The sequence below is a fragment of the Pipistrellus kuhlii genome, unplaced genomic scaffold (genome assembly GCF_014108245.1).
Source record: "Pipistrellus kuhlii isolate mPipKuh1 unplaced genomic scaffold, mPipKuh1.p scaffold_m20_p_16, whole genome shotgun sequence".
NCBI classification, from domain to species: Eukaryota; Metazoa; Chordata; class Mammalia; order Chiroptera; family Vespertilionidae; genus Pipistrellus; species Pipistrellus kuhlii.
The window spans coordinates 26764872-26786366 of NW_023425471.1; the positions used below are offsets into that span (position 1 = coordinate 26764872).

Here is a 21495-nt window from a genome sequence, read left to right on the forward strand (position 1 = left end):
AAACAACTGAGTAACTATCAATAGTAACTTTAAATTAAGTGGATTAAATGCCCCAATCAAAATACATAGGGTAACTGAGTGGATAAGAAAACATGACCCATATATCTGCTATCTACAGCAAAGCCACCACAGGAAAAAAAGACGCATACAGACTGATGGTGAAGGGATGGAAAAACGTTTTTTCAGGAAATGGAAATTAAACAAAAAGCTGGGATAGCAATACTTATGTCTGACAAATTAGATCTCAAAGTGAAAGACATAAAAAGAAATAAGGAAGGCCACTTCATAATATTAAAGGTAGCAATCTAACAAGAAGAAATAATTTTGGTAAACATATATGCACCCAATACAGGAGCACCCAAAAACATAAAGAAAACTCCTGGAGGATATCAAGGGAGAGATTGACAGCAGTATAATCATAGTAGGGGACTTTAATAAACCACTATCACCATTGGACAAATTCTTTAAACAAAAAACTCAGCAAAGAAACATCAATCCTAAATGACTCACTAGACCAGATGAAATTAATTGATATCTTCAGAACATTACACCCCAAAGCCACAGAATATACATTCTTCTCAAGTGCACATGAGTCATTTTCAAAGATAGGCCACATATTGGGTCACAGGTAAAGTATCTTCAAATTCAAGAAGATAGAAATCATATCAAGCATCTTCTCAAATCACAATGGCATAAAACTAGAGATCAACTACAATAAAAACAATCCCCCCTAAAAAATCAAACACATGGAGACTAACTAGCATGCTATTAAACAGTGACTGGGTATCCAGAGATATCAAAGAAGAAATTAAAAAAAAACATCATGGCAACAAATGACAATGAAAACACAACAATCCAAAATCTATGGGACACAATGAAAGCAGTTCTGAGAGAAAAGTTTCTAGCTCTACATGCCTACAGCAAAAAACAAGAAACAATGGTAATAAATTGCCTAACTCTACAACTCAAATTGTTAGAAAGAGAGAAGCAAGAGATGCCCAGTATAAGCAGAAGGAAAGAAATAATAAAGATAAGACCGGAGATAAAAACATAGAGACAAAAAAAAGAAAAAAGAAAAGATCAACTAAACCAAGAGCTGGTTCTTTAAGAGGATAAACAAGATTGATAAACTTCTAGCCAGGCTCATCAAGAAGCAAAGAGAGAGGACCCAAATAAACAAAATCAGAAATGAAAGAGGAGAAATAACAACAGACCCCACAGAAATACAAAGGATTGTTAAAAAATACTATGAAAACCTCTATTCTAACAACCTGGACAACCTGGAGGAAATGGACATATTCCTAGAAAAATACCACCTTTCAAAACTCAGTCAGGAAGATTCTAAAAATCTCAATGGGCCAATAACTATGGAAGAAATTGAAGTCATCAAAAGCTTCCTGCAAACAAAAGCCCAGGATCAGTTGGCTTCACAGGGGAGTTTTACCATACATTCAAGGAAGAACTAAAACCTACCCTCCTCAGACTATTCCAAAAAATTCAAGAGGAAGGAACACTTTCAAGCTCATTCTATGAAACCACTATTACCCTAATACCCAAACCAGATAAAGACAACAAAATGAAAGAGAATTATAGGCCAATATACCTCATGAACATAGATGCCAAAATCCTCAACAAATTTCTAGCAAATCAGATTCAGTAGTACATTAGAAAGATCATACACCATGACCAAGTAGAATTTATCCCAGGGATGCAAGGATGATACAATATCCGCAAATCAATAAACATGATATATCACAAAAACTAATTGAGAGATAAAAACCACATAGTCATATCAATTGATGCAGAAAAGCATTTGATAAGATCCAACACCCATTTTTGATGAAAACTCTCAGCAAGGTTGAAATAGAAAGATCATACCTCAACATAATAAAAGCAATATATGACAAACCCACAGCCAACATCATACTCAATGGGCAAAAACTAAAACCATTTCCCCTAAGAGCAGGAACAAGACAGGGATGAGAACAGGAACAAGACAGGGATGCCCACTCTCACCACTCCTGTTTGACATAGTACTGGAAGTATTACCCATTGTGATTAGACAACAAGAAGAAATAAAAGGCATCCAAATTGGAAAAGAAAAAGTAAAGCTGTCCTTATTTGCAGATTACATGATATTGTACATAAAAAACCCAAAAGACTCCATCAAAAAACTAATAGACTTGATAAATGAATTCGGCAATGTAGCCATGTAGAAATAAAACAATACTAACCTTAAATACAGCTTCCTCATTTTTCTTGGCCACCCTTATCTCATCAAATGACTCAATCAGTTGATCCTTCTGGGATTCAATGCTGTTGTGGAAAAAAAAGAGAGAGAGTTTTATATGAGCCCCTCTTCTTCCTTTTCTGGGGTTGCTGCCTCTCATAGGACAGACTCTTTCAGATTTTTAGCCATTTTGGCATATAACTTAGTTTTTAGAAAGAATATATTCTAGCCCTTTGGAAAATCCTCTAACAGTACCTGTGAGAAAAGTCTGTTACTTGATTATTCATGACATTTGAGAGAGTGTGGCATTCCCAAATTAGCCCATGAATTTTAGACTCTTAAGTTTATTTCTTGAATCTATAAATAAATAGTTATATACCACCCAGGCTTTAGAGACTCAGTTTCCTCATCTGTAAAATGGAAAGGGGATTGTTGGAAATGAAGAATTCTTAACCTGGAAGACCCATAGCCAAGCATACAAATATAAAATTCCCATAAACTTTCACAAGTTGTATGAAAAATTATATTTGATATATTTTGAATAGAGTGAAGAGCCTTCATTAGATTCCGAAACATATCCTATAATTGAAAGGAGGTTAGATAAGCACTCTTCTAAATGAGCTAATTTAGAACTCTATACTGAGACCCTTTGAAGTAACCTAGAAAAGTGGTTCTCAAAGTATGGTCTATGGAACAGAAGAACTGCATCACTTGAGAACTTGTTAAAAATTCAGGGTATATGTTCTACTCTCAGAAATATAAAATCAAATTTTTAAGTGGAATTCAGAAATCTATGTTATAGCAAACCATTGAGGTGATTCTAATGTACAATAAACTTTGAGAACAACTGACCTAGAACAATCCCATCTTGTTGCTTGGCAGGAAAACCAAGTTTCAGGGAGGAAAAAGATTCACCTAAGGTCATGCAGTAAATCAGAATCTAGGTCTTTTGACTCCTAAGGCAAAACTCACTTCCCTGTAGTGAGTTTTCATAGCTCTGAAATTCTATGGATCTAAGCAAAGGAAAATCACTGAAAGAACTATCAGTAAACACAATAGCTTTGTTCCACAGTTCAAAATACTTCATTGACTTGAATACCTTCTTCCACTTTAGAGCTGCTATGATTAAGGAATGCTTCTATGCCTCAGTGTATTTTTATAGGAGAAATAGAACAAAACTCTGTAATATGGCAAAACTCATTTATTCTGACCTAGTGCATTGCTTTAACTTCCCTTTTGTTGATGCCCATAAAAAAGTAAGTATATTTTTCCATCCTCTTTTTATTTTCTTTTTTAAAATATATTTTATTGATTTTTTGCAGAGAAGAAGGAAGAAGGATGGAGAGCTAGAAACATCAATGAGAGAGAAACATTGATCAGCTACAACCAAGGTACATGCCCTTGACCGGAATCGAACCCGGGACTCTTCAGTCCACAGGTCAACATTTTATCCACTGAGCCAAACTGGTTTTGGTTCCATCCTCTTTTTCTTTGACTGACAGTATCAGCTCTGAAATCAGGTGATACAATTATTGTTGTAAATTAGAGAAAACTTAGACAGACCTAAAGCTATTTTGATGGATCAATGATGAAAACATCAATCTCATGATACACATTCCATGAAAAGCATCACAGAACAAGAACTAAAATAAGACACATACCAATTTTATAAAATGTTCCCTTCTAGATACGATTTAGTTTTTATCCAGTGTGATATTAGAAGAAAAAATAGTCTTAAGCTGAGAGCTGAGGGCCTCAATTTTACTTCCTGACCAATAGGATTATAGCTATCCTACAAGGCTTTTAGGATACTTTCAAGGTCAATTGTGGAAACCGATATGAAGGTGCTTTAGACATAGCTTAAAAATATAGAAGCATAAAATTTAGTTCTCTCTCACGGTATGCCTCTTATGCGTTTCCGTTTGTTCCAAAATATCATATAATAATTCCTACTGTTCAAAAATCCTGAAGAGCCCTTGCTGGTTTTGCTCAGCAGATAGAGCATTTGCCTGAGGACTGAAGAGTTCCAGGTTCAATTCTAGTCCAGGGCACATGACAGGGTTGTGGGTTCAATCTCCACTAGGGCACATGCAGAAGGCAGCCAAAGATTCTTTCCCATCATTGATGTTTCTATCTCTCCTTCTCCCTTCCTATATATGAAAAAAATAATATATATATATTTTAAATCCTGAGGAAATAACAACCGATCCCACAGAAATACAAACAATTATGAAAAAATACCATGAACAATTCTATTTCAACAAAATGGACAACCTAGATGAAATGGACATATTCCTAAAAACATACAAGCTCCCAAAACTCAACCAAGAAGAATTAAAAAAGCCTGAATAGAGGCTTATAACTACCAAAGAAATTGAAAGTAGTGATAAGAAATATCTTCCAGCAAACAAAAGCCCTAGTCTGGATGGCTTTGCAGGGCAGTTCTACGAAGTATTCAAAGAAGAACTAAAACCTATCCTCCTCAGATTATTCCAAAAAAGTTCAAGAGGAAGGCATACTTCCAAGCTCTTTCTATGAAGCCAGCATTACCCTAATCCCCAAAACCAGATGAAGATACCACAAAAAAGATAACTACAGGCCAATATCCTTAATGATATATAGACTCTAAAATCCTCTACAAAACTCTAGCAAACCAGATTCAGCACTACATTAGAAAGATCATACACTGTGACCAAGTGGGATTTATTCTGGGCATGCAAGGATGGTACAATATCCTCAAATCAATAAGTGTGATACATCACATGAACAAACTGAGAGACAAAAATCACATAATCATATCAATTGACACAGAAAAAGCATTTGACAAAATCCAACACCCTTTCTTGATAAAAACTCTCAGAAAAGTGGAAATAGAGGGATCATATATCAACATAATAAAAGCCTTATATGACAAACCTACAGCCTACATCATAATGGGCAAAAACTAAACTCATTTCCCCTAAGATCAGGTACAAGGCAAGGATGCCCACTTTCACCTCTCCTGTTTGACATGGTATTAGACATACTAGCCATAGCTATCAGACAAGAAGAAGAAATAAAAAGCATCCAAGTTGGAAAAAAGTAAAACTGTCCATATTTGCAGATGACATACTATACATAGAAAACCCCAAAGACTCCATCAAATAGACCTAATAAATGAATTTGGCAATGTAGCAGGATACAAAATTAATGCCCAAAAATCTATGGCTTTTTATACACTGGCAAAAGGTGGTCCAATGAAGTACTGATGGGATGGTCATAATAATATGGCCACTCAGTGTATATAGATATGATTGGAAATAATAGGGCAGCCAATGGTTGGACAACAACAGGAGTGCTGAATAAACCACCAGACAAAGTCTCATGGATCAGTGCTCAATTCTCAGAGTTTCTCTAGATGAACCAGAAAATTCTACACCTCATAGCTTTAATTTCTTCATTCTTTAAAAAAAAAAAAAAAAAAAAAAGGTAGAATTTCAAGGACTGTGTATGGTATATTTCCTAACACTCCAGCTAGGATGACTCCATGATTGTCTTTCTTCTGAAAAACATGGTGACTTATAGCTGTCATTAAATGTATATAGTGTTATGAAGGAAATGTCAGCCAATCAAGTGCAAAATAGGTTAGGCTTCAGTGAACCATGTAATGTGTAAAATATGGAAAATCTTGATAACTGAAGATTTAAAAAAAACATTTATGTGAAAAAAGAAAATTTATGTGATGAGTAATAGAGCTGTAGTACACCTAGTTCCAGCACAATATCATTGGACTCATACTAATTTTTCAGCCAATGACTATATAATGGGATTTGGGAACTGCTGAGTAAATGCTGCTCCACCCTTGGTGGATTCACTGTTAGCCTCAGCTCCTCTAGGAATCTTCTACTAAGGTAATGAACACCTTATATATTGTATAGATTAGTAAAAGGTACCCCCTTTTGACAGAATCCTTACCCCCTCACCCTCAATGAATGATAAAGTAACTATGAAAGATGTCCCTTCCTCTAGGCATACAATGCTGTGTTGGGCATAGGCATTATCAAGCAAAACATGAGCTGGATTCAGTCCCCATTTTCTGCATGAGTTGTGTCTTACACAAACTACACAACAATAAATGGAGACCTTGTTTGGTGCCTTAACCTTATGTTGACTTCTTTGTTCTCTGAACTTTTATGTGTTATCCACACTACTTATTTATGCCCTCTTAACAAAATCCTCTAGACTTATTCATAATTACGTATGTCTTATCTCAATAGAAGATTGTCAGTTTTTTGAGTGGTCTTATTTTAGACCCTCTCAGTGGCTAACACTAATGTTGAACACAAAAGTAAATATATTCATTGTTCACTTTACAGTGGGGAGGGGAGGAAGATCTGGGGGAGATAATAGATCAATCGAAGGACTTGTGTACATGCATATAAGTACAACCAATGGACATAAAACTTTGGGGAGGGAAGGTATGTATGGGAGGGAGGGAGGGGGGCAAAAAAAATCAATAAAATATATTTAAAAATAATAAATAAATAAATAAATAAATAAATAAATAAATAATGCTTAGTCTTATTCTCAATTGCCTTTGGGCCCTCTCCACTTACCACTCAATATACCTTGATGGCAGGAACACTTTTTTCTTAACTCCTTTCATTTACATGTGGAGGACACTCTGTAAAAGGCACACTCCACCTGAATCTCTTACCCCACCCCTCATTGTGAGAGAGGAAGTTAGCTATCAGATTGGTAAAGAGAATTAATTGCCATGCTTTATTCAAGGACATTCTTTCTTTCAAAGAGTGTATTTTCCCTGAGGGAGAACTCTGAAAATTTAGGATAAATATAATCCAAGAGAGTGTTAACAGTCCATATGGTTGTAGCTATAAACCAATTCTCTGATCTAGTTTATGTCAACAATAAAGCTGGAATGAAGACCTTAAATTGGCACTGTTTCAATAGTTCAGAACTCTTAGAAAAGAGGAGTGTAATTTATTGCTCCCCCTTTAAAACAGTTACTAATTCTAGACAATTATACTTGTTACGAGTTTTCCAAACCACCAACTCAAAGAAACAGAAGCTATTGGATCTCACCTGGCTTCCATTATGATATTACTATTTATGGTCTCTTGTACAGGATCCAGGGCCATGAAGGTGGGTGCTCCGCCAGTGCCATTGAGGGGTATGTAGTCTTTGCCATCCTGCATGTGAAAACAGATGTATCCATCATTTCCAAGGGACAAATATACTAATTTGTATTTGTGATATTCTTTCCTGCCTACATCTGGCTATAAGAACTGCTGACCTTCGTTGGACAGTTCAGAAATTTGCTCTACTTTTCTATTTACCTCAAAGTATTTTCTTAACAACTTAGAGCAATATCTTTTGTGCTAGAGAAGCTGATTAATAAGGATGTATTTACAGACTTGTGCTTTTTATTAAAACATGTTTTATAAAGAATGTTCCCTTCTTCTCTCTTAATTTCCTTTATCCTCTCTTCTTAAATAAATAATCCTACCAGAGAGGAAGGGAGGACAAACAGAGCTTCATAACTCTGTCAGTGTTGGGGAATAGGTTCCTGAAAGATGAGACAGAGGACTGAAGACCAGGACTACAGGTTTTTTTAAAGGAGAAGGAGCCTGCTGGGCTGCCTTGCAAAGGAAGAGAGCACAAGTGCAGGAGTGAAGATGCCCTTTGAAGGGAGGAATAGGAAGGGATGGGGCTTATGGTACTCGGCATGCACTGAATGGTGGTTTCATATAAGGCACATGATTAGGCACTTAGGTACTTAGGAATTGGGGGCTTTGGGTATTTGGCAGGTGCTGATTGGTGGTTGAATGTACAGTCCATATAAGGTGCCTGGTTAGGTGCTCAGGAATGTCCAGGCCGCAGGTGCAGTTTACATTGTCATACTCCATCCATCAGTTGGGGGAAGGGAGGATCTATCAGTTCCCAATTAAAACACTGGTTTGCCTGTTACTCATTGCCTCTAGAGTCATCTGATGACATCATCTGCCCCTTAGCACTCTACAGATAATCCATTATCAAGAACCAAATCCAATGCCGAAACCATTTTGGCTCAGTGGATAGAGTGTCAGTCTGCGGACTGAAGGGTCCCGGGTTTGATTCCAGTCAAGGGCATGTACCTTGATTGTGAGCACATCCCCAGTGGGGTGGTGTGCAGGAGGAAGCTGATCGATGTTTCTAACTCTCTTTCTCTCTCCTTTTCTCTGTAAAACAATCAATAAAATATATTTTTAAAAATCCAAAATGTGATAAAATAATAATAAACACTGCTTATTATGTGGCAGGCACTGTAATAAATGCTTTGCATTTATTTTCTTATTTACTCACCACATCTTATAAAAAAAGATACTATTAGAACCTGATTTTATAAATGTGTAAACTGAGGAATAGAGAGGTTTAGTAATATGCCCAAGGTTACAAAGTTAGTAAGGCCAGGATTCTGTTCCAGATATTTTTTCTTAATCACTGTGTGTTATCATGGTGATGGACTTTTCCACAAGTATCTTCATTTTTGTTCTTGTTGTTTATTTATTTTTTTATTGATTTCATAGAAGAAGAGAGGGGGAGAGAGAGATAAAAACATCAGTGATGAGAGAGAATTATCAATTGTCTGCCTCCTGCAAGCCCCACACTGGGGATCCAGTCTGCAATCCAGGCATGTGCCCTGACTGAGAATCAAACCTCGGCCTCCTGGTTCATAGGTTGACACTCAATTACTAAGCCATGATGTTACCTGTTTTTCTGTCCATTCCCTGCTCATAGTTCTGAGTCTAAGCAACAGTCTTGTCTGTGTATCTTACCTGCCGTTCAACCTGATATAACAAAAATGGAATTAGGAGCTCTGCTTTGGTTCTCATTGCTGAGAAACAGACAGTAAGCTAACTCCAGGAATAAGAAAATCCACCACAATCGAGTGCTGTAATTCTTCAGATCCTAGAAATTCAGGGAAACAGGAGTCTGGAGATCACTCAATATCCTCATTTATGGTTTCAGGTGAGAAATCTGGGCCTTAAAAGAACTTGGGAAGTGAATTTCCCAGAATCACATATGTGCCAAGCTCATATGCTGAGAAACTCTAGAAACCGTGGTTTACCCATATAGTTCCACAAGCTGCTTCTTGACTCATTGAGACTTAGTTGTATACCTAGTCCTATAAAGCAATATGACTAGTTTGTCAATACTTGAATGAATAAATTAATTTTAATCTTAGTGATGGATTTTTGCTGTTGTAGGTATCCATGGTTACAAAAAAAAAGAGAACCCTTTATTGGTCCCTTTTTTTCCTCCAATTTTGTTGAGGTGTAATCGATAAATGTAAATTTTATATATTTAAAATGTAAAACTTAATGATTTAATATATGTGTATATGATAACATAATTACCAAATCAAGAAGTGTTAGCAAGGATGTGGAAAAGGTGGAACTCTCAAATACTATTGGAGATAATGCAGATTGGTGTAATCAATATAGAAAGCAGTACAGAGGGTCCTCAAAAAATTAAAAATGGAACTGCCTAATGACACAGTGATTCTACTACTGAGGATACTGGTATATCTGAAAAAACCTCAAAACAATAATTTGAAAGAATACATGCACCAACATGTTCATTGCAGCACGACCAAAAAAATGAAAGCAACCCATGTACATTAATATACAAGTGGGTAAAAGAGCTATTGTACATGTGTACAATGGAACTAGAGGCCCAGTGCATGAAATTCATGCACAGGGGGCAGTCCTTCAGCCCTGCTTGCAACCTCTAACAATCCAGGACCGCTGGCTTCTAACTGCTTGCCTGCTGGCCTGCTTGATTCCTCCTAACCACTCGCCTGCATGCCTGATAACCCCTGAACATTCTGCCTTCCTGATCACCCCAACTGCTCACCTGCCTGCCTTATCACCCCTAACTGCCTCTGTAGGCCTGATTGCCCATAACTGCCTCTGCCTTCCTGCCTCATTGCCCCTCATATTGCACTTTTATTATTATATATAGTTGCCTTGCTCCAAGTTGTAAGGACCTGCTTGTCACAGAGATAGAAAGTTTTTATTTTTACTCTTGATTATGGCAATTAACTAACACAGATGGTCACCAAGAAGGTGACTTACCAAAGGATGTATATCAAACGGTGCTGTTAAGTCATTTTCTATGAAAGTGTGTATGTTGTGCATTGTACCTGTCTGGGTACATGAAAGAATGAAGTTTCTGTGTGTCTTTGCAATCATATGACCAATCTATGTGAGACCCCAGACCAGTCTGGTTTGGTGCTCATAGAATAATAGAGCTTTATTTTTTTCTTTGCTCCATTGGTGGAGATTTCTTAGAAGTTTCAGGATATGTTCCTTTTAATTTTTCCTTGAAACTTTGACTTATGTCTCTCACCTTTGCTTTCCCTCCATCCCACATCTGCAACAGTAACTTGCCCCAGGCTCACTTCACTCAAGTGTCTAGAAGATCACTCAATGCATCCACCACCAGAACCACGATTCCCAGCATTCCTGGTGCTCCCCATGCTCTTGGCTTCTGCTTCCCACCCGAGGCTCCTTCCCTTCCCTCCCTCCATGTGGCTGGGGCACAAACGTTGGGCTTGTGTTTCCAGGGCGATGCTGCCAGTCCCACCCCATCTACTATGGGCGCTACCATCTTTGTTGTGGAGTGATGATTAATTTACCTATTACTCTTTTATTAGATAGGATATTACTCAGCCATCAAAAAAGAATGAAATTGTACCTTTTGGGACAGCATGGATATACCTGGAGAGTATTATGGTAAGTGACATAAGTCAGACAGAAAGATAAATATATGGCTTTACTTACATAAAAAATCTAAAATGAAAAGTAAATGAGCAAACAAAATAGAAAAAACTCATAGATACAGAAAACAAATTGATGATCATCATATTAGAGGGGGGAGAGGGTTGAAGGCATAGGCGTTAAAGGAGAAGGAATTAAGCTGTACAAATTACTCTATCTTATATAATAAAGCACACTACGCTGTGTCTGACTGATCAGTTAACTTTTGGTTGACCACTCAACCAGTCGCTATGACATGCACTGACCACCAGAGGGCAGACACTCTGACTGGTAAATTAGCTTGCTACTGAGGTCCAGTCAATGGAATTGGGCAAGAGGACCAAACACGCCCTGGAACCCTCCCTTGGTTCCTCCCTAGCTGGCCAGCCAGCCTCCTGTGGTCCCTCCCCAGCTGGCTGGCCCCATAAGCCCCAATTTGGGCTAGGTGAGACTACCCTGATCAGTACAAATCACCAGCCAGGCCAAGGGACCCCACCTGTGCATGAATTCGTGCACTAGAACACTAATATAAAAATAGTCACTGGGACAGCTGTAGCTGGTTTAGCACAGTGGATAGAGTGTTGGCTTGCAGAATGAAGGATCCTGTGTTCAATTCTGGTCAAGGGCACATGCTTGGATTGTTAGCTCAATATCCAGTAGGGGGCATGCAGGAGGATGCCAATCAACGATTCTCTCTCATCGCTGATGTTTTTATCTTTCTCTCCCTCTCCCTATCTCTCTGAAATCAATCCTATCTAATAAAAGAGTAATATTCAAATTAACCATCACTCCACTACACTTACAAGCCATGCCCATCAACCAATCAGGAACAAGTATGTAAATTAATCCAACCAGGATGGCTGTGAACAGGAGGCTTGGCTTACCCCCGGTGATGGAGGAAGCCAAGCTTTCTGCACACCCTGACCAACCCAGGCCTACACTCAAGGCTACAAAGTTTCAATTATAGAAGATAAATAAATGCCAATAAAAATGGCTGTGTCCATGGAGCGAACAGGAGGCTTGGGTTTCCCTGGCTATGGAGGAAGCCAAGCTTTCCATACACCCTGACCATCCAAGGCCTCCACTTAAGGCTTCAAAGTTTCAATAATCGAAGGTAAATAAATTCCAACAAAAATGGCCGTGGCCACAGAGCAAGCAGGAGTCATGGCTGCACTCAAGGCTGCAAAATTTCAATTATAGAAGATAAATAAATCCAATATACCAGAGCCTCCATTTGGGTTGCTGAGGGGTATGGACAGCCTGAAAACCACCACAGGCCCCTCGCCCAGGCTGCCCCATGCCCCAAGGGAATCCCCACCCTGACCTGGGATACCCTTCAGGGAAAACCAGCTGGCTCTCACCCATGAATCAGGCCTCTATCCTATCTAATAAAATAATAATATGAAAATTGACCGTCACTCCAACACACAAGATGGTTGCCCCCATGTGGTCAGAGATTGCTGCCCCCATGTGGACACAAGATGGCTGCCACAAGATGGCCAGCAGGGGAGGGCAGTTGGGAGGGACCAGGCCTGCAAGAAAAGGCAGTTGGGGGCAATCAAGCCTGCAGGGGAGGGCAGTTAGAGGTGACCAGGCCAGCAGAGGAGAGAAGTTGAGGGTGACTTGGGCTAAAATCAATAAACAGCTTCTGAACAAAGAGAAAAATCTATGACACTGTGAAGAAAATATGGTCTAATAAAAAACAATAAAAACAAACAAAACATTTAAAAAAGAGAGAAAATATGGTCTAGAGATTAATTTAAAGAACAACAGTATCTAGATATAGTGCTGCGACCACAACAAGATTCTGAGGCCTAGGGTGAACCCAGCTGACCAGAGCCTTCTGGGCATCTTTCTTGAAGGAATTGTGACCACAATGTAGAATAAGAGCCTAAGACCAGAGCATTGTACCCTGTACCATATCTCAAATGCTTTCTGTCACTCTGGTTGATGAAGTATTCAGAATTGGAAGTGTTGAGATATTAATAGTACAGGTCACTATTGTGGGGATAATCAGACATGCAGAGAAGGCTCCAACCATTATTTACAAAATAGATGACATGACAGCTGCACCCATGAATGTTTGCAAATGTGTTGACATAGATGATGCCAGTGGTGAAAACACTGTGGTCCCTTCAGAAATGTATGTGAAAATAGCTAGCTATCTGAGATCTTTTCAGAAAAAAAAAGAAGTCTGGTGGCCTTTAAGATCATACCCCTGGAGGATATGAATGAGTTCACCGCACATATTCTGAAAGTAGTGAATGCACACATGATGTTGACCAAAGCTAACAGCCAGCCCTCAGCAGGGAGAGCGCCTATCAGCAATCCAGAAATGGGTGAAGCAGGGAACTTTGGTGGAATAGCCTCACTTTGGCAAATGGCCTCATTGTGGTCCAAAACCAGGTGCTAAATTTGATTAAGGCTTGTCCAAGACCTGAAGGACTGAACTTTCATGACCTCAAGAACCAGCTTCAACACATGCCTATAGCCTCAAGTAAGCAAGCTGTGGATTTTCTAAGCAAAGAGGGACTTAAATATTCCACTGTAGATGATGGTCATTTTAAATCCACAAATGCAGAATAACTGGACTTAATTGATACCCAACATATTTTTCAGCTGGACCTATTTTCTCAATCTGTTATATCCAGCTGTGTACATGTTTTGAATAATTGACTTCTAGAAAGTAGGTTTAATCTATAAAATATCTCATTTGACATTATTTTGAAAGTTTCTGCTCTTCTATTTTTGTTTGTTTGTTTGTTTGTTTGTTTGTTTTTTAAGCTCAAAGGGAAATAGGCAACTAACAGTAATGTGAGCCAAAGTGAAACTTCTTAAAAAAGTTACAAATTAGGTAGTTATAACATCTGGGCAGATGGAAGTAGAAGAGGGATACTGCCAAGAGTTGGGTGGTATCCTACATAATAAAAGTTTAATATGCTAAGTTTCCAGTCATCTGGTCAGCCATTTAACCAATCAAAGCATAATATGCTTATGATATGCTAAGGCTGCTCAACCATTTGATATTATGTGCACTAACCTAGGGGGCAGATGCTCTGACCAGTAAGTGATCCTGCTGTTGGGGTCTGGCCAATCTGGACTGAGCGAGATGGGCCGGATATGCCCTGGAGCCCTCCCTGGCTGTACCTCCCTGGCTGGCCAACATCCCACATCCCTCCCTGGTCCCTATCATGCACTGGTGAGGTCCCTCAGCCTGGCCTGCACCCTCTCACAATCCAGGACCCCTCCAGGGGATGTTGGAGAGCCAGTTTTGACCTGATCCCACAGGCCAGACCGAGGGACCCCACTGGTGCATGGATTTGTACACCAGGCCTCTATTTACTTAAATAATACTCAGGAGTCTCTATTTTTAAAATATTGCCCGTTGATGAGTACAACTAGGACCTGTCAGAAGAGAGCTAGCCAAGAAACCTGCTAACTTCTGCCTGGTTTTGTTCCCCATTTTGGTTATGTGTTATTACTTCCAGAATTGCACTTTTCTTCAACTTGTCATGACTGCTGCTGAGTGTTTTGTTAAGCATGAGGTTCTAGAGTGCTGGCCCCGTGTGGCAGAGGAAAGAAATGTCACCGTGTTTTATACAAAATAAGTACATTCATATGTTGAATAAAATAGATTATTGTAGTAACAACAACAACAAACAAAAACAAAAACACACAACAGTGTTTCTAGGAATTTTAAAGTGATTGAAAAACTGGAAAAACAAAGACCTCACCTCCAGTGTGACCTTTTCTCCCCTAGCATATCACTGGTCATGAGGTTTAAAACCTTGTCATTTCATATAGATGGTCATGAAGCTCAGATATTCCCCTGATCATTTCTCCCCTGGCATGTTACTAGTCATGCAGTAGGAGGAACATGGAGCTGAAGAGTGGCTTCATGAGAATACCATACAATCCCTTACAGGACCACTCCCTTAAGCAATAACCTCTAAGGTTAATATCTAGGCCTCAGTTGTGTTTCATCTCCAGGCCCAGAAATGCTGCAAAACCAGAAAAGCCATGCCATGGCTGACATCAGGACCAACTGCATTGACTAATGACTACTTGCCTTGACATCAGTCAATCAGTAGAGACCATGACCCTTAAAGGAAGCACCTGGAAAACTGATGCATATTCTATTGAAATGCTCCTCTGGGACCTCCTCTAAAATTCCCACTTTTAAAAGCATTTAGGACACAGGACCCAACATGCATTTCCCCACCCCCTTTCCCCCACGCATGTATTCCTAGCCTCTCTTTTTCTCCTAAGTTCCAAGAGCCCTTATTTTGACTTTAGCTTTTTCATGAGTCCATTTCATGTGGCTCACTTCTACCTCTGTGACTTTCTGTAAAAATTTCCTCTTATAGTTGGAAAATAAAAAAAATATATTTTCTCAAATATTCCATTAAAACTCTAAATTTATAGAAGTGCTTATCTCAGAAAGGTTTGTGGGTGTGGTATTTGTCAAATAGAGTGAGCTTCACTGGAAGACCACAAAAGTTTTGAAAAAATTATTTGAGGAGAAACACTGTCAACTTGGACTGAAATGGACAGATAGTATATAATGGAAAGAGGCCATTAAAATTCCCCAGTTCTATTGGGGATAAGTAGGCTTAGAAAAACACCTGGTGAGTTTCAAATTAATGTATTGAGATAATGGTTCAGAGAATGGCAGGTTTTCACTTATTTTTATGTTCCACCTTTTATGAGAAAAGAAATACGGCAAACCCAAATTTTAACAAATGCTGTTCCTTCTGCCTAAAATTCTTCTTGTACTTTTCTAGTAGTTTAACTCCTGTTCATCTCTCAAGACCCTTATATCCCTTCTTCCTGCTACTCATCGTACTCAACTACAAACCTTGTTTTTGTTATTTTGCTTCTCCACTAAATTATGTATTCCTTGAAATCAGGTGTCATGCCATTTATCTTTAAATCAGCAGTGTGCAGTGCAATGCCTGGCACAAACTAGACAGATGCTCAATAAATATTTTAATGAAGAACTGACCTTGTCTCTAATCATATGTACCCTCTTCAAGGGTTTATTATTTTTTCTGCTTTCTTGTTTAACTTTTTCTATGACATTGTAATTATTTCCTTTACATTCCCATAGACTAGATCAGTGTTTCCCAAACTTTTGACATATGTGTAACCCTTCTATAATTTTCATAATACTGAATACCCCTCGTACTCATGATTATGTAGAATTAGGTGCAGCTAAGCACAGTGCAGTGCATATCCTCACCAAACTCCGGTGCAACGAGTACCCCCACCAAACTCTTCCCGTACCCCTGGGGGTACGTGTACCACACTTTGGGAAACACTGGACTACCGGTAGATTATGAGCTTCCCAAGTACTGAATTTGGGCATAGTCAAACATTGCAGTGCTTACATCTTTAAGAACTGTGACTTAATAGACAACAACAAAACTATACTGATTGATAGAATAAAGGAAGCAATGAATACCTGTTGAACACTGGCCTGAAGGAGATCGCCAAGACGCTCAACCAGGTCAGAGAAGTTGGGTCTCAGGGTGCACACACTGTGCCAGCAGTCAAGCATAGTCTGGTAGCTGAAAATGGGAAAAAAGCCAAGAAAGTCTCCATTTTCTCATTCCCATTGCTTTTCTAACTTTAACAATCAGTGACACCTCAGATCACATTTTTGCAATTATTTTCAAGCCATTTTCTCTGCTATGGACTTAGAATGAGTTTTTTAAAAATTTATTTATTGATTAAGGTATCACATATTTGTCCTCAACCCCCCATTCCAATCCCCCGCCCCCCCCCATTCATGCTCCCACCCCCCCTATTGTCCTTGACCACTGGTTAGGCTCATATGTATGCACATAAGTCCTTTGGTTGATCTCTCCCTTTTATCCCCACCCTCCCTTTGAGGTCCAACAGTCTGACCCATGGCTCCTTATCTCTGCCTTCACCATACCTGTCCATTACTCTTATGTCATCTTCATACCCACATGTTTCAGGTCTGTATGCATAGAAGTACACACATCATTAGCGATAATTAGACCACTTCTAAGGCCAAATATTTAGAAAACCTTAACTTAAAAAGAGCAACCTAGCATTTACATTTGTTGCCAAACTCCTTTAGCAGTACAAGAATGATGTGAATGGGGACACAACTGCTTTGGTCCTGAGGCCATCTGGCTTCAAATATTCTTGAACTTTGGGTCCTCCTCATGATCTAGAAACTTGTATAATTGGACTTTTATCTCCAAATATCTTTACAAATCTTTGAAAAATGGTTTAAAAATGCAATCATTTTTAGATTTTAAGTTGTAACACTGCATTCCCAGCCTGTATTTTCCAATGACTAGCAAATAAGTCATCAGTGAAGTAGTAAATGCAGTTTCATGCTGAAATTGCTTTTTATTAAAACAACTAGTGACCTGGTGCACGAAATTCATGCACATTAAAAGGGAATTAGTTAAAGGAAATATTTTAATATTGTTATTTGCCCTTTCTCTCTAATAGAAGTCTCAGATATTAAAGAAAATTAGAAAAAGGTATATGAAAATCTCCCTCCTGTCAGAGCCTGAGGCATGCTATGGGAACCAGAGTCAATCCCCACCCACCCACATGTGCCTTGAAATTGCTCAAGACCTAGACCCAGCCAGCTTCACCCCCACTAGGCTAGATCCATTCATATATTTTTTACTATATTTCCCTTACCTTTGGGGTCAAATTAATAAAATATTACGTATGAACAAGGTCCATAAATTCAGTATCAGTGTTTTTTTCAGTGTAATTTATTGTTTTAAGTAATGTATTTAGGTCTTTGATACATTTTTTTTCATTTTTATTAAGGTATTATATGTGTATATATCTTACCATTGCCCCCTCTACTCTACTCCCATACATGCCCTTAATCCCCAGTGTCTTGTGTCCATTGATTATGCTCATATGCATGAACACAATTCTTTCGGTTGATCTCTTATCTCCCCCACCTCTCCCTAACCTTCCCACTGTAATTTGACAGAATGTTTGATGCTTTACTGTCTCTGTATCTATCTTTTTGTTCTACGGTTTATAATTTTCTTTATTATCCATAAATGAGTGAGATTATGTGGTATTTTTTTTTTCATTGACTGGTTTATTTCACTTAGCATGATGTTCTCCAATTCCATCCAGGTTGCAGCAAATGGTAAGAATTCCTTCTTTTTTATGGCAGCACAGTATTCCATTGTGTAAGTGTACCATAGTTTTCTGATCCAGTCATCTGCTGACAGGAACCTAGGCTGTTTCCAAATCTTAACTATCATAAATTGTGCTGCTATGAACATAGGGGTGCATATATCATTTCTTATTAGTATTTTCAGTTTCTTAGGATATATTCCTAGGAGTGGGATTACTGGGTCAAATGGGAGTTCCATTTTCATTTTTTGGAGGAAACTCCATACTGTTCTCCTCAGTGGCTGCACCAGTCTACATTCCCACCAGCAGTGCACAAGTGTTCCTTTTTCTTCCCATCCTTGCCAACACTTGTCGTTTGTTGATTTGTTGATGATAGCCATTTTGGCGGGGTGTGAGATGGTACCGCATTGTCGTTTTGATTTGCATCTCTCAGATAATTAGTGATTTTGAGCATGTTTTCATGTGTCTCTTGGCCTTCCTTCTGTCTTCTTTGGAAAAGATTCTATTTAGGTCCATTGCCCATTTCTTTATTGGATCATTTATTTTTCTTTTATTAAGTTGTATAAGTTGTCTGTAGATGTTGGAGATAAACCTTTATCAGTAATAACATTTGCAAACATTTTCTCCCATACAGTAGGATTTCTTATTGTTTTGTTGATATTTTCTTTTGCTGTGAAAAAGCTTTTTATTTTGATGTAATCCCATTTGTTTATTTCCTCTTTAGCTTCCTTTACCCTAGGGTCAGTATCAGTGAAGAAGTTCTTTCGGCATGTGTCTGAGATTTTGCTGCCTGTGGATTCCTGTAGTATTTTTATGGTTTCCCGTCTTATGTTTAAGTCCTGTAACCATTTTGAGTTTATTTTTGTGTATGATGTAAGTTGGTGATCTAGTTTCATTCTTTTGCATGTATCTGTCCAATTTTCCCAACACCATTTATTGAAGAGACTGTTTTGACTCCATTGTATGTTCATGCCCCCTTTGTCAAATATTAATTGAGCATAGAGATTTGGGTTAATATCTGGGTTCTCGATTCTATTCCATTGATCTATATGTCTGTTCTTGTGCCAGTACCATGCTGTTTTGAGAACAGTTGCTTTGTAATACAGCTTAAAATCTGGTATTGAGATCCCTCCAACTTTGTTCTTCTTTCTCAGGATTGCTGTGGCTATTCAGGGTCTTTTTTTATTCCAGATGAATTTTTGTAGAGTTCTTTCTAGGTCTATGAAATATGCCATTGGTATTTTAATGGGGAGTGCATTAAATCTATCGATTGCTTTGGGTAGTATGGAAATTTTAATGACGTTGATTCTTCCAATCCATGAACATGATATGTTCTTACATCTGTTTAAGTCTTCCTCTATCTCTTTTTTCAGTGTCGTGTAGTTTTCTGCATATAGGTCTTTTACCTCCTTAGTTAAGTTTATTCCTAGGTACCTTAATTTTTTTGGTGTGATGGTAAATGGGATTGCTTTTTTAATCTCTCTTTCTGTACGTTCACAATTGGTGTATAGAAAGGCCATAGGTTTCTTGGTGTTAATTTTGTATCTTTGCTGAATTCATTTATTAAGTCTATTAATTTTTTTATAGATCTTTTGGGTTTGTTTTTTTTTTGTACAATATCATGTCATCTGCAAATAAGGACAATTTTACTTCTTCTTTTCCAATTTGGATGCCTTTTATTTCTTCTTGTCTAATTGCAATGAATAATATTTTCAGTACTATGTCAAACAGGAGTGGTTACATTGGACATCCCTGTCTTGTTCCTGTGCTTAGGAGAAATGGTTTTAGTTTTTGCCCATTCAATATGATGTTTGCTGTGGGTTTATCATATATAGCTTTTATTATGTTGAGGTATGATCCTTATACTCCCACCTTGTGGAGAGTTTTGTTTTTTTTGTTTTATCAAGAAAGGGTGTTAGATTTTGTCAGATGCTTTTTCTGCATCAATTGATATGACTATGTGATTTTTATCTCTCAGTTTGTTTATGTAATTGATGTATCATTTTTATTGATTTGCAGATATTGTACCTTCCTTGCATTTTTGGGATAAATCCTACTTGGTCTTGGTGTATGATCTTTCTGATGTATAGCTGGAGTTGATTTGCTAGAATTTTGTTGAGGATTTTGGCATCTAGGTTCATGAGGGATATTGGCCTGTAGTTCTCTTTCATTGTGTTGTCTTTATCTGGTTTTGGTATTAGGGTAATGTTGGCTTCATAGAAGGAGCTTGGGAAGTGTTCCTTCCTCTTGAATTTTTTGGAATAGTCTGAGGAGGATAGGTTTTAGTTCTTCCTTGAATGTTTGCTAAAACTCTCCTGTGAAGCCATCTGGCCCAGGGCTTTTGTTTGCCAGAAGCTTTTTGATTATTGCTTCAATTTCTTCCATAGCTACTGGCCTATTGAGAAGTTTGGATTCATCCTGATTGAGTTTTGGAAGGTTATATTTTTCCAGGATTCTGTCCATTTCCTCCAGGTTGTCCAGTTTGTTGTAATAGAGTTGTTCATAGTATTTTGTAATAGTCTTTGTATTTCAGTAGGGTCTGTTCTGATTTTATATCTTTCATTTCTGATTTTGTTTATTTGGGTCCTCTTTCTTTGCTTCTTGGTGAGCCTGGCTAGAGTTTCATGAATCTTGTTTATTCTTTCAAAGAACCAGCTCTTGGTTTTGTTGATCTTTTCTATTGTTTCTTTAGTCTCTACGTTGTTTATCTCTGCTCTGCTATTTATTTTTTCCTTCCTTCTGCTTACACTGGGATTTTCTTGTTGCTCTCTTTCTAAGTCTTTGAGTTATAGGGTTAGATAATTTATTACCATTTTTTCTTGTTTTTTTGCAGTATGCTTGTAAGCTATGTACTTCCCTCTCAAGACTGCTTTTGCTGTGTCCAAACAAATTGTCATTTGTTTCCTTGATGTTTTTTATTTCTACCTTGATCTCTTTGGTAACCCAGGCATTGTTGTATAGCATGCTGTTTAGTCTCCATGTGTTTGATTTCTTTGGATTGTTTTTATTGTAGTTGATTTCTAGTTTTATACCACTGTGATCTGAGAAGATGATTGATATGATTCCTATCTTCTTGAATTTCAAGAGACTTTGCCTATGTTCCAACATATGATCTGTCTTTAAAAATGACCCATGTGCACTTGAGAAGAATGCATATTCTGTGGCTTTGGTGTGAAATGTTCTGAAGATGTCAATTAATTCCATCTGATCTAGTGAGTCATTTAGGATTGCTGTTCCTTTGCTGATTTTTTGTTTAGAGGATTTGTCCAATGGTGGTAGTGGGGTATTAAAATCTCCTACTATGATTTTATT

The 21495-nt window shown here is 38.1% G+C and overlaps 1 protein-coding gene and 1 pseudogene across 2 annotated transcripts in view; one reads left to right on the forward strand and one right to left on the reverse strand.

Annotated features, from left to right (window-relative positions):
- LOC118719986 (vascular endothelial growth factor receptor kdr-like) overlaps positions 1 to 21495 on the reverse strand; it is a 241998-nt gene that overhangs the window by 22677 nt on the left and 197826 nt on the right. For both annotated transcript variants that reach the window (XM_036439878.2, XM_036439879.2), the window contains exons 27-29: positions 16496 to 16601; positions 7313 to 7419; positions 2235 to 2316 (exon numbers count right to left, since the gene is read on the reverse strand). In XM_036439878.2, coding sequence (XP_036295771.1) covers positions 2235 to 2316; positions 7313 to 7419; positions 16496 to 16601 — 295 coding nt within the window. The remainder of the gene's footprint in view (positions 1 to 2234; positions 2317 to 7312; positions 7420 to 16495; positions 16602 to 21495) is intronic.
- LOC118720134 lies at positions 9651 to 13617 on the forward strand (annotated as a pseudogene).